Source organism: Brienomyrus brachyistius, chromosome 10 (assembly GCF_023856365.1).
Source record: "Brienomyrus brachyistius isolate T26 chromosome 10, BBRACH_0.4, whole genome shotgun sequence".
Classification (NCBI taxonomy): domain Eukaryota; kingdom Metazoa; phylum Chordata; class Actinopteri; order Osteoglossiformes; family Mormyridae; genus Brienomyrus; species Brienomyrus brachyistius.
Window position 1 is genome coordinate 18,145,450 of NC_064542.1, and position 13,980 is coordinate 18,159,429.

Below are 13,980 nucleotides of genomic sequence, written 5' to 3' on the forward strand. Positions count from 1 at the left end.
TTCCCTTTCCCTTTTCTTTATTACTTTCTCTAACGATGTAGCAATGTATCACAACACATGGAAATCCACGGGTCTTTGGATGACTCTGTGGTGAATGGCACTACATAAAAATGAATTGAATTTAATTGGATGATCACCCGGTTCAAATCCCTGGGTCAGCAGACCTCAGGCTAAGCCTATCGTTCCCCTAGTCAGATCCTGCCTTCTCAGCTGTACATCACTAAATAAATAATGCATCACTGACGGGCAAGAATTAGAAATCATGTCCTGACAATATTCATTAATGAGCGTCTCAAATAATTTTACTGGTAATTAAATCTCTGGATTCCACAGGGATCATGCAGTCCTTTGTTCATCCATTTTCTGTACTCGCTTGTCCCATGCCGATCCCAGATGCTATGGGTGCAAGTCAAGGAAGATCCCAGCACAAAATGTCAACCCATCACATGACACTCACATATACAGTCACACCTATGGACAATTTTGCAACCCCAATCCACCACAACATAGTTTTGGACTGTGACATGGGGAGAACATGTAAACTCAGGCACATGGGGCCAGGACAAACCCTGATCCCAGAGGTGTGATGCAACAAGTGCTAAAAACCATGCTGCCTCAGTAGTCATATTCTTTTTACACCTCCCCAAACATGCTCTCTGAAGGTGAGAGCAAGCTGACCAAGAAGGAAAATCACTTGTCACAGCACCCAGGGCACAGGGGGTTAAAGGCCTTACTCTAGGTGATCACAGATGGGCTGAGGCTTGAACCGGCAACCTTCTAATCACAGGCACAGAGGCTTAGCCCAGTGAACCACACACTGCCCCAGTTATGCCTTTGTGTACTGTACATGCAGTGATCACAGAAAGTCTTGGAATGCTTGCTTAATTCAGTAAAAATGTTGCAAATGTATTGGTTTTATAGCAAAATCACTACTTTATTCACAAAAATAACCATCCATCCATTTACTGTATCCTCTTGTCCTATTCAGGATCATGGGGGGTCCAGAGCCTATCCAGGATGCTAGAGACACAATTCAGGAAAGAACCCAAGACAAGGCATCAACCTTTTAGGGCACACTCACACACCATTCATTAACACATACAGGAAATTTGGTGACTCCAAACAGACTATGAGGGCAGGGAACCAGATTACCCAGAGGAAATCCCACAACAACATAGGGAGAACAGGCAAACTCTACGTACATAGAACCCTGGTCCCAGAAGTACTGTACAAGGCAAAAGTGCTAACCACTGCACCATTGTACTATGTAAATTTTGGTTTTGAAACCAATAGATTTGCAGCATTGTTACAGAATTAAGCAAGCATCCTAAGACTTTCTGTCAGCACTGTACATATTTTAAAATGATGTACCCGTAATGCATGTGTGTGTGTGTGTGTGTGTGTGTGTATATATATATATATATATATACACACACACACACACACACACACACACAAATAGGGGGCGGCATGGCGGTGCAGTGGTTAGCACTGTTGCCTCACACCTCCGGACCCCCCCCCCCCCGATCCAGTAGGATAAGTAGTTTGGAAAATGGATGGATGGATGGACACACACACACACACACACACATATATATATATATATATATATATACACTGTATAAGGTTATAGTCCATTTTTGAATTAAGGTAGTGCAAAATATACCTTACAGTACAATGCAACATTTAATTATTAAACTCATTAAACAAAATAACTATGAAAGTATAGATGAAAGCTTTATTCTGTTTATACCAACGACAGTGGCACAAATGAAACATTGTGACCCCTGGGTATATAATGCCATAAATCAATTTCAGGGACTGTGATGATGGAGTTGTCGGTTGACAATGAGTGAATGCAATTACTGCAAACGCCTAACTGCAAATCAAGCTCATTTCATTAGCAGGCAGACATAAAAGCAATTCTTACATACTCAAATGGAATCCATCACGGCAGTTGCTGACAGTTAGATCAATGCATTGCCATTTATCTTTTATTCAAATTAGCATCCTGTAGAAAACTTTTCTCCCCATGACTAGATAAGCAGCTGGTGGTTGAAAGGAAGTTATTTTTTTAGTAGCCTAACAGGCACATTTTAGAATAAAAGAACACTATTGTCATTGTACTGGTGAAATAAAGTACAATGAAATTCAATATTCACATATCCCATCTTGCTCTACTAATACAGACACACACGCACACACACAGGTTTGTAATTATATCTTTGTGGGGACTCTCCATGCATTTCTATGGGTAAAGCTCTAATACCAACATTACAACCTTAACCTACCCAGCCCTAACCATAACCATAAGTAACCGAAGAATATACAAGTCATTTGGCATTTTTACTTTTTTGATTGTATTCACAGATCTTTAAAAATGGTCCCGACAATGTCAAAAAACGGGTTTTTATTGAAAGATTGCAGGTTCAAATCCCTGACCAGCAAGGCACCACTGAGGTACCCTGATCAAGGTACCGCCCCAAGCACTGCTCCCCGGCTACTGAATTAGCTGCCCCCCTGCAATGTCACATTGTCACATATGGGTTAAATGCAGAGAACAGATTTCATTGTTGCGCACTGTGTGCTGTGGTGTGTCAGCAATGACAATTAATCAGTAAACTCTAAAAAATGTTATTCTACCATTCTGGGGGATATTTGGTTTCCATCCATCCATTTTCCAAACCGCTTATCCTGCTGGGTCACGGGGGATCTGGAGCCTATCCCGGAAACAATGGGCACGAGGCAGGGAACAACCCAGGATGGGGGGCCAGCCCATCACAGGGCACACTCACACACCATTCACTCACACATGCACTCCTACAGGCAATTTAGCAAGTCCAATCAGCCTCAGCATGTTTTTGGACTGTGGGAGGAAACCGGAGTACCCAGAGAAAAGCCGACGATGACATGGGGAGAACATGGAAACTCCACACACATATGACCCCGGAGGAGACTCAAACCCAGGTCCCAGAGGTGTGAGGCAACAGTGCTAACCACTGCACCACCATGCCGCCCCTCATTTGGTCTCCACTATGTAATATAAACCTAATCCCCACACAAACACGGACCTGGACTCAAACTAAGGCAAAATAATACAAGAGTTCTTGCATTTTTAGTTTTTCGTCTGCAATCATGGATTTTTAGAAAATTGAGTTTTCCCTCACACACCTGTCACGCCCAGCTCGTCCGATCCTCGTGTGTGCCACACCCCCTGATCATCCACGTGTGCTTCCCTGTTCATGCCCAGCTGTTTCCTGTTATTTTCGGCTTGTCTTGTGCATTTAGTCCGCGTCAGAGTCCGTCTTCCCCAGACTTGTTATTAATGTTAGTAATGTCGGCTTGTCGCCTTCCCCGCTTCCTGCTTGCCCTGTCTCTCCTGTTCCGATCCCGTTAATAAACCCGCGTTTCCTCCAAGATCCTGCCTGCCTGGCTGCCTGGTCTTTCCCTGCCTCTTGCTCGCCCGTTTAACCCGCACCCGGACAACACCCACACAGGTGAGAGTGACATTTCAGGGTCAGTGTGCAGCCATTTATCCAGCAGCTTTGTGTCACGGCCTCAAGGGCCCAAAAGAGGTATGTGTATTCACAGGTTAGAGGGCAACTGGGCCCAAAAGAGGTATGTGTATTCACAGGTTAGAAGGCAACTGGGCACAGAAGAGAAGGGAGATGTCACGCCCGATCCTCCTGTGTGCCACGCCGCCCTCGTTTATCTTGCGTGAAATCCTGACGTACGAGGGGGGTGTAGCACACAGGAGGACCGGACGTGACAGGACACGTGTGAGCCTATCATCAGCCTAAGCAGGACACAAGATAATATAAAAAGCTCTGTACATTCTCCAGAAATGAACTGCAGTTGCAGGGGAGTTTATCTCTATGGATATACAAACACACTTCGTAGTAGAGAACGTGGAATTTTGACAGAATTTCATTCTTTAACATTGTTATGATGCAGTCTTATTTTTGAATGTTTATTTTTACAATGTGTAAATAAGCATCTCTTAGGTTGTATTATACAGAGCTCTCCTACTCAGCCTAGAATTTGCAGCAACCATCCAATGCACCAATACCTCATTGAATTATTTAACTAATTATGCTAATTGATTGCACTAGTCGTGAAATTTAACATATACAGCAGTCCCCAGGTTGCGAACAAGATCCGTTACCTCAGTCTGAACTTGCAGACAAGTCAGAAAAAGAATAAAATACATAATAGTATTAATAATTATGCTGTGATCAAAGTGCAGTACCGTACTGTACCGTGAGCTAATTAACCACTTGCATGAAGTAGCGCATGCATTTGTTATTATGGACCATTGATGTAACCTGAATTTTGTCATAAAATACACTTCATGGTAGTCTGTACAAGTTACTCGGACGTTCTGAACCAGGGGACTGCCTGTATCTGGAATGGCTGAGGTGCCCCTGAGGTGAGGTGCCGAACTGTTGCCATACAGCTATCCAACAAGACTTTTTGGAGAACAAAATATATTAGTTTTTATTGTATTACTGTTCATTTGAATATGTTGAAATGTTAATTTTTTATATATATAAAGGAGAAATTATTACATTTTCTGGTTATTTTGACCTATCCCAGGAAGCACAAGGTATGACGCCAGGTATATACAAATTGGAATACTAGTATAATTAACAAAAAGAGCAAAAGAAAGTGAGCTAATAAATGATAAGGTCAAGTGACAGACATATGACATGCAAAGGGGCAGGAAGAGTAAGGATACCTTAGGGTATTAGGGAGCTGCTGTAAGCACAGCAGAAACACAATGTGTAATGCAGACACCAAGCTGGCCTGCAAGCAGCCGAAGGCAAAGTGAGATACATCAGGGAGGCAGGGGCACCAAGCGAGCAGAGGTCATTGAGTATTAGAGACTGAGCTAAAAATATTGTCTAAAATATGAGAAAGAAAAATATGCTATATCATGAAGCTGTAAGATTCAGATGGTTAGCTGAACAATGGAGAAAATAGGTAAGTTAAGCTGTCATCTACAAAATAATAAAATACAAGTGGGGTCAATTACTGTGTGTGGCATGGAGCTTTATTGGTTGCAGCAGTTCTTACCTTCATTGCAGTATTTGCCCTGGTAACGCGTCAGGGAGCAGTTGCAATGCACCTCTCCATGTTTGATTGAGCACAAGCCCCCATTGAGGCATGGGTTCTGCTTTATACAGAGATATTCCAGATCGCTTTGTACGCCATGACCATTAAGCAGGTGTGGTGGCATCTCCCCAAGCTTCAGGTTAACAATCAGGCCCTGGAATGGAGGCTCATACATGATGGTTCTGGAGGTGAGAGCAGAGAGACGTACATCTGGGGGGATCCCGCCCACGAACAGGTCACTGGCAATGGCCATCTCCCTCCGTTTGGACTTGACGTCTGCTACCTTGGCCTCGCTGTCCACCACCAGCATCGTTTTCTGGTAGTTACGGCTGAGCAGGACCATGTGCCAGCGGTCATCATTAACTGGAGTCTCCATAATCAGGGCGGCTGGGTGCGCACAGTCGATGGTGAACCGCAGCTGCGGCCGTCCGTCAGCAATCAGGAGCTCCAAAAAGTCACAGTTGCCTCCATCATCCAGGTAGAGCACCAAAGCTTTGCTCACATTTGTTTTCAGACTAAAGCTCAGCTCCCCACTGGAGTTAGCCTCCCATCGGCTGTAGCGTACCCACTGTCCTGGGGCACCACCAAACTCCAGGGCAGTCACTATCATCGTCAGCCTGGCAATGATCACAGCCACTGACCATAATGGCCTCCTTGCAGATCTCCACTCCCTGGTCATCTTCCAGACCCGGTCCAGTCCTTCTTGGCTTTGTCTTCTTGGAGGTGATCCACAGGAAATGAGTGTAAATGGACGTTCCACTTTCTATTTTTTTCTGGTCTAACTGATGATGTCTGTCCACATGAAGAGTCTTTCAAAAGAGATGTTTTGGGGAACAGCCCTAACAGGGTTTGTGTCCAAACTGAGGAGTTTGCAGTTTCTGTGATCTATATATGCCCTAACCCCAGCCCTCTTCTCCCCATTGGGCATTTCCTATATTAAGCAGTTGAGGGCGCATTTATCAGAATTTCTAATTTAGGTTTTCAATGATAGTACTGGTACAATGATCAGAACTGAATACAAATATAGAAAAAAATATATATTTAAACATAGGTGTTATTTTGTTTGCATGTGGGAAAGAGAGACAGTACAGCAAAGCATATCCAGATGGATATGTTAGCTATCAAGCTTTAAGTAAACTGAACACAAGCAATCACGCCTTTACAGTTGTTTAAAAAGGAGTATGTTGGCCAAAATCCAGGGATTGCAGAATCGCCCTTTTGAACACCAGCCAGAAGAACCTATAGCAGTAAGATGGTCTTCATCTTTCCAGGTCCAGAAGTCTAAAAGATACATAAAACAAATTCAGCGTTTTTAATATTGTGTACACTGTGTATATGCATTTTATTTTAGTGTTTCGTTTACGTGCAATAACATATTCATTTAACATTTTATTATTCTCTTATTCAACCATGCTGAGACTGTACACTCCATTACCCAGAAAGCCACAATATTTAAACACCGTGGACCATAAATGTTCTAAGACACCCCCCCCCTCCCCCCCAGCTGTACTGGACTGCTGGTTGAAATATGTTCTTATTGATGTTTTAAGACCTGAAGTATTTGAAACTGCTCAATTGCTCTTCATTTAATTTGTGTAAATATGTTTGATTCCATTCACTGTCCTGAAAAAGAATAACAGAATGTTAACATGCAAGAATGCATTGCTAATTTACTAAATATTATTAAATTGTTTTCTCATTAATAAAACACCCAATTAAACATGTCAGGGAGTTTAACTAAAACTTAAATTACATCATGCTCATATTTAGGCTTGATTTCCCCCCCCCCCCCCCCCTTATAGCATGACAGGAGATGCATTGCAAAATTGTATTGAAAACAATTCAGAGCCAGTAGAAAGTCCATGTAAGTGTTCCTTTCTCGTACAGTACTTCACTTTTATTTATGAAGAGAGAATTGACGTTTACTACTAAGCCTACAGAGTGAAATCATGCTTTTCTTTCCTGGAATAATTCATTCCTCTGCTTTCAGATGCTTGGTTGTACCAAAAATAATCTTGTGTGGAACTCTGATGTTGCACTGAATAATGATTTGTTTCTCTGAGTGCACATGCTGTACTGGGCAGTATGCTGAGCAGGCACCTGTTTAGCAGTAGACATTCCTGAGAGAAAAACAGCCACTTTAAGCATTACAAAATGTCTACAGTACTTGGCAGTGGAGAAGAAAATAGTGTGCACTGTTTAAATAGCAGCCTAATGAGTCTCTGAATTGTGCAAAATTGTAATCAGAATCTGCCACATCGGTTAAGTAAGCTAAAGGTTTATGAGAGTATGTATGAGAGAATGAAACAAACTGACCCACTGACTCAGATTTGTCCTGCTTGTTTTTGAGGTAAAACGTAAATTTTCATTTATATATATATATATATATATATATATATATATATATATATATATATATATATATATATATATATATATATATATATATATATATATATATATATGTGTATGTATGTATGTTGTGGAGAATATTATTGTGAATGTTTGCAGATTTCCCAGCTGAAACACATCACAGCTACTTACCCGGTATGTTAGATTAAGGAAATCTGCAAACTGGGATGGAGTCTGGCCTTCTAGGACTGCAACTGGGCAACCCTGGCCTTTGACATTCAATAATCTATGGCTTTTGTGCAGATACTTTTAATATTCTTCTAATGAAGAAAATAGATGTACCACACTCCAGCAGAATGGCGTACATGTACGTATGATTTTTTTTCTTCAGTTCTTATTTTAAAACCTTATTTTGGTTGTTTTACTATAAAAATGTTTTCCTCTTTCAAATTCAAACCATTCACTGCTGAAGGACCCCTGTCATATTTAGAATGAAGGCGTGGGAAATTGATATTTTATTCATAATGTCCTATGATTCTTGAAATACAAAAGCAACAAAATGACACTGGAGCATTGCAGAGAATATGGCTCCATAGCTGACATCAAAAGGACGAACTTGAAAAACCTCAGATTCAAAAGTAACTTTCATGAGATACATGACTTGTAGCAATATGCAAAGAGAGCTGAATCCATGAGTCTCAGCCAGCTGACTGGTTACTATAACACTGCCCATTCTACAGCATCAGCTGTTAACGACACTTCTTCAGTTTTTCCAGTGATCAATGTAATACTCTTCAGTACAGCAGAGTGAGTTGCGACCTTGCTTGGGTATATTCCTGAAACCCATCCATCCATTTTCCAAACCGCTTATCCTACTGGATCGCGGGGGGTCCGGAGCCTATCCCGGAAGCAATGGGCACGAGGCAGGGAACCACCCAGGATGGGGGGCCAGCCAATCGCAAGGCACACTCACACACCATTCACTCACACATGCACACCTATGGGCAATTTAGCAACTACAATCAGCCTCAGCATGTTTTTGGACTGTGGGTGGAAACCGGAGTACCTGGAGGAAACTCCACGACGACATGGGGAGAACATGCAAACTCCACACACACGTGACCCATGCGGGGACTCGAACCCGGGTCCCAGAGGTGTGAGGCAACAGTGCTAACCACTGCACCACCGTGCCACCCTATTTCTGAAACCACCGACTTAGTTCCAGGAATGTTTTATCCTAATAAGTTTGTTGATGGATTGTAATGAAAAATTCCCCTTCTGCAGTGGATGAAATAAGGCAATGAAATTACCAAAGCGAAACAAAGTCAGACGATCAAGGTCACTATGGTGAGAAAAAGCTGAGCAGCAATAAATGTGCTTGTATTCCAACTGTAATATGTGCTGTAAGCATGTACAATTGTGGCCCACATCACTATTATACCTCAACTACTGGGCCTTTAGGATAATATAGCATGACTCTGTGCCATAGTGTGAGTTTCCAATCACAGTGGGTAGCAAAACCATCTGCTGAATAATAATTGAAATATCGTGCATCACAACTCAACTGTCCTCCTAAGATCCAGAGGATTTATATCTCTCATATCTACAAGGCAGAGTGTAATGGAGGATGAAGTGATCATCAACATTGTGGGTTTAAATCCAAATCATTCATTAAATGCAGTTTAATAACTAGAATAGTAGAACATTTTTGCTTGAGCAAATAATTTATTTCACGATAGTCCTTTGTACCACAAGCTTTTCTCTACATAGACATTCATATGAAGGTGTCAGTTGCACTGTGTTTACCCCCCGATGATATGAGCAAGCACAAGTCTCTGCTCACTGCTTCTCAAGTTCCAGTTAACAAATTCATTTACTACAGTTACCTTGTATTTTTACATTTGTGAATTTTTAGGCGAAGGTGAATTATGTTTATTCTTGAGGGGCACAAAGAATAAATCCAGCAATATCTGTATTATTAACAGTGGGCTGTATATAAAATCAGGATATTGAATAGTACTGTACTGCAAAAAAACAAAATCTTATATTGCACAATGAAAAGTAAGGACAACTCAATAATTCAATGATGGTTACAAGATATGGTTACAATTATTACAGATACAGAAATACACGGGACCTTGCAACATGCCAAAAAATGTGAAAGTTTAATGTCTTTTTTTTTTTTTTAGATTAATTTCAGACAGATAACTGAAAGCTGAATGCACAAAAAATAAATAACGTAAAGCGCCATTTAACCAAAAATTATTAAATTGGCGGACATACCAAGGCATCATGAGAGCGGCGAATGAGGAAGCTAGCTATGAGGTCGCCAGATGTTGGGACCCCATAAAAATCCAGGAAAAAGCAGTGACCCAGCAGTCAAAAAGAGTTCAGGTCATTTAATGTGCATAAAAATTATAATCCTGAGGGGTATTTTTCGTACGTCGCTTAAATCATCTGAGATCAGATGCCTCACCTTGGATGAGTTAATGCCGGTGAAAAGCATCTGGGATAAGTTCTAAGTTTTTCAAAGGCAGCTATGTGGTATATTAGTCTAGCTGGATCCATTCATCCGAGATGATTGCGCGCACCCGAGCTGACTGAAAAGCCCATATATATCGAGTCTCTCTTTCAGCATGAACGGGAGTTTCACGACTGATAGATAACCATTAACAACAACTTCTGATTTCTTTATCTATTTTCTCTTTTTTTTCTTTTTCCCTATTTCTAACTTGCTGTTGATGTGGTTTCTCTACTGTCAAAAGCTCTCTCTTTCCCTCTCACAGTACTGTTATGGCTGCTTGGAGCAGGTGGGAAAAGAAGGTCACGATCCATCTGTGGTTCCAAAGACAACAGGGATTGATTGGGGAAACCAAAATGAACACTGAGTACAAAACACAAAACTAACAGGACCATGAGGGGTCAGAAATAAAAATCGCTCTAAACTGAACCATAAAATAGAACTACGCGGGGAAAGAAGTAATACGGAGACGAGACTAAGAGATCAGTGGCTGGATGTCAACCATGAATAGTGTGGTGACTCCTGGAGAGACAGTGACCGCAGAGACGGCAACCAGGGCAGAATGGGCTGGCAACCCCATTTGTGTCCACCGAGAGGAGGACATTCAACCAGTCATGACCTGCGCATCCAGTCCTCCTGTGTGCCACACCCCCTGATCATCCACGGGTGCTACCCTGATTGTGCCCAGCTGTTTCTTGTTATTTCGGCTTGCTTTCTGTATTTAGTCCACGTCTAAGTCCGTCTGAGTCAGATCCGTCATTGATGCTCGTCGCCATCCTTCCCCGCTTCCTGCCTGCCCATCCACCTGCGATCATTACACAACCAAGCTACGATGTATTCAATGGAAAGATACCCCCAGGGGTGCCCGAGATGGGGGGAGGATGAGCAACCCAGTCTGACGGACACTATGGCCACAGACCCAGGCAACGGACAAACGACCATGAGCAAGCAGTGTACATGTGGTAAAGTCTGCAAGAACATCCATGGCTTAAAAATCCACAAAGCAAAGATGAAGTGTTCGTTGGGAGCAGGAGCATCACAACGTACAGGTGTTCAACCTCGTGAGACGCAGGAGGAGCATGGCCCGGAGTCAAATGAGCGACCTTTATCACCAATCCCTTGCAGTTCACGAAAGATCTGCTGGGGTAGAAGCGCAGTGGAAATCTTGACCCCTCACTGGAAGAAATTGACTAATACCTCAGGCAGATGTACAGCGACTCCAGTAGAGAGCAGAAGCTGGGAGAATGCAACATCCTCTTTGATCCGCCTGAACTGGAAGAGCAGTTCGACATGTCGGAGCTGCAGTTGTAAGAAATCAGAGAAGTCATCCCCAAAGCAAGAGCGAGTTCTGCTCCAGGACCAAGTGGCACTTCATACAGAGTGTACAAGAACTGTCCGAAACTCCTACTGCGTCTGTGGAAAATCCTGCGAATCTTCTTGAGAAAAGGGAAGATCCCAGAGCAATGGCAATTAGCAGAAGTGGTGTGGATCCCGAAGGAAGAAAACTCCACCCAACTAGACCAGTTCCGCATCATCTCCTTGCTGTGTGCTGAAGCCAAGATCTTCTTCGGTGCTATTTCCAGGAGGCTGTGCACCTACCTGACAAAAAACACCTATATCGACACCATCAGTCCAGAAGGGTGGCATTTCAGGAATGCCGGGCTGTGTGGAGAATATTGGTGGGGTGACATAGCTAATTTGGGAGGCCAGAGAGAAAAAAGGCAACCTGTCAGTGTTAGGGCTTGACCTGGCAAATGCAATCGGCTCCATTCCACACAAGGTAGTCCAGCTCACTTATGTCCCCAGCAGGTGTAGAGACCTTATTGCTGATTACTACAAGTTTAGGATGAGGGTCTCTTCTGAAGCAATTACAACTACTTGGCACAAAGTGGAGATCGACATCATTACAGGGTGCATTATCTCTGTGACACTGTTCTCCCTGGCTATGAACATGCTCACTAAGTCAGCTGAGCAAGAGCGCAGAGGGCGGCGAATGAATTCCGGAGAACGGCAACCACCCATCAGAGCGTTCATGGATGACCTCACAGTCACAACAGAATCAGTCACAGGTTGCCGGTGGATTCTGAAGGGAATCGAGAATCTGATGGCATAGGCTTGAATGCGTTTCAAACCTGCCAAATCAAGATCCATGGTGCTGAGGAAAGGAAAGATGGAGGGCAAGTTCCAGTTTTGCATCGCAGGCATAGCCATTCCATCAATCACAGAGAAGCCAGTCAAGAGTTTTGCCAAGGTTTTTGACAGCTCTCTGAGAGACTCAGCATCTATTCAGTCAACTTGCACTGACTTGGGTGGATGGCTGAAATCCGTGGACAAGTCCGGTCTTCCTGGAAAGTTCAAAGCCAGGGTCTACCAGCATGGCATCCTTCCACGGATCCTGTGGCCCCTTTTCATCTATACTGTCCCAATTTCTACAGTTGAAACCCAATCAACTCTGGAGATGGCTTGGGTTACCAAAGAGCCTGAGCAGCATCGCACTCTATGGATACAACAACAAACTGCAGCTGCCCCTCAAATCCTTGGAAGAGGAATTCAAGGTAACAAGAGCTAGGGAAGTAATGTAGTACAGGGACTCTAGTGATCCAATGGTGGCCAAAGCTGGAATCCAAATGAGCAAAGGCAGGAAGTGGAGGGCGGAAAAGGTAGTCCAGGATGCTGAGGAAAGGCTACATCACACAAGCCTGGTGGGAGTGGTCACACGAGGCCGAGCCGGGTTGGGTCCCTTCCCAACTACCCAAATGAACATTAGGGGGAAGCAGAGGCGGTGCCTTGTCGAAGAGAAAGTGAGAACAGTTGTGGAGGGAGACAAGATCCTGCAAGGCAGTGGGAATGAGGCAGCAGGGGGCTTGGATATGATGGGAAAATGTAGTTCAGAGGAAAGTGACCGGGACTGAGATCTGGAAAGCCGAGCCTTACCACATTAAATTCATCATCCAGTGTATGATGTGCTTCTAGGCCCAATGAACCTGCACACATGGGGCATAGCAGATTCACCAGCATACCCATTGTGTTCCAATGGGTATTCAGTTCCAACTGAATTCATGTGGTTTAATTATAAACATGCACTTTAAAATACATATGTTTTGGAACTGAATTTTGGAAGCCGAGTATTTTTGTACTGAATATTTAAGCAATGAAATTACAATTGAAATGTTTTCAGTTGAAATGTTCAATGTTTAAATGTATACACATATTAAATTACAGTCCCCCAAAATTCAAAGCATCAATAATGCAATGCTTTTTTAATTTGATAAGTGTAATTCAACGTGTTTTTTTTCCATCAATGACTTTTGTCATTAATTTACTTCCATACATTTTCCACTGGTTTAGAAATACCTTTTATTTTCAAGCATTTCCTTCATCAGTTAGTGATAACTAAAATGGACAATGTGAGAGCAAGCAGGGAAAATGCTACTGTTAGCATCCATGAAATTCTCAGGGAAGGAAAACCGGATGAAACCTCATGCACCAATGCATGTTCATCTAAATTTTTATTCAACACAAAATTACTTTTCTAAACATTCGAAAGTGGTTGCCATGAATCTGTAATGAATCTGTGTGTTTCAGACCACTTCATTCACTTCTTTTATTGTTGTTTTCTGCATTCAGCTTCTCCAACAGCAGAGAGAGAAAACACAAGCACACATTCATGGTAACTATTGAGAAACCTAGATAGCGAGGCAATTTATATCAAATCGACTGCAATAAATGACTCCAGATTACCATCTTAAATATACTGGCAAAAAGCAATTTGTATCCCACATGCCTGCGGTTGGAAATTTGCATCTTATTATGGTGTGGCTTTTCATTAGGATAGAAATATTTTATTTACAATTTACCTACATCACATATGCCATTCATATACTTTAAGGTATAGCCGTAGTTTCTTATATTTCAAAAGAGAGACAATAGAAGCCAGAAAAAAGTCATCTTTAAAATCACAGCGTTATTATCTTGCAGAGTAAACAGAAAAA

At 42.5% G+C, this 13,980-nt stretch overlaps 1 protein-coding gene across 1 annotated transcript in view; it reads right to left on the bottom strand.

The window, feature by feature from the left end:
* LOC125750613 (neurexin-2-beta-like) overlaps positions 1–13,980 on the bottom strand; it is a 357,714-nt gene that overhangs the window by 329,495 nt on the left and 14,239 nt on the right. Inside the window, exon 2 of the mRNA XM_049028714.1 lies at positions 5,077–6,396. Within this exon, the coding sequence (XP_048884671.1) occupies positions 5,077–5,794 (718 nt within the window). The 5' untranslated portion in view covers positions 5,795–6,396. The remainder of the gene's footprint in view (positions 1–5,076; positions 6,397–13,980) is intronic.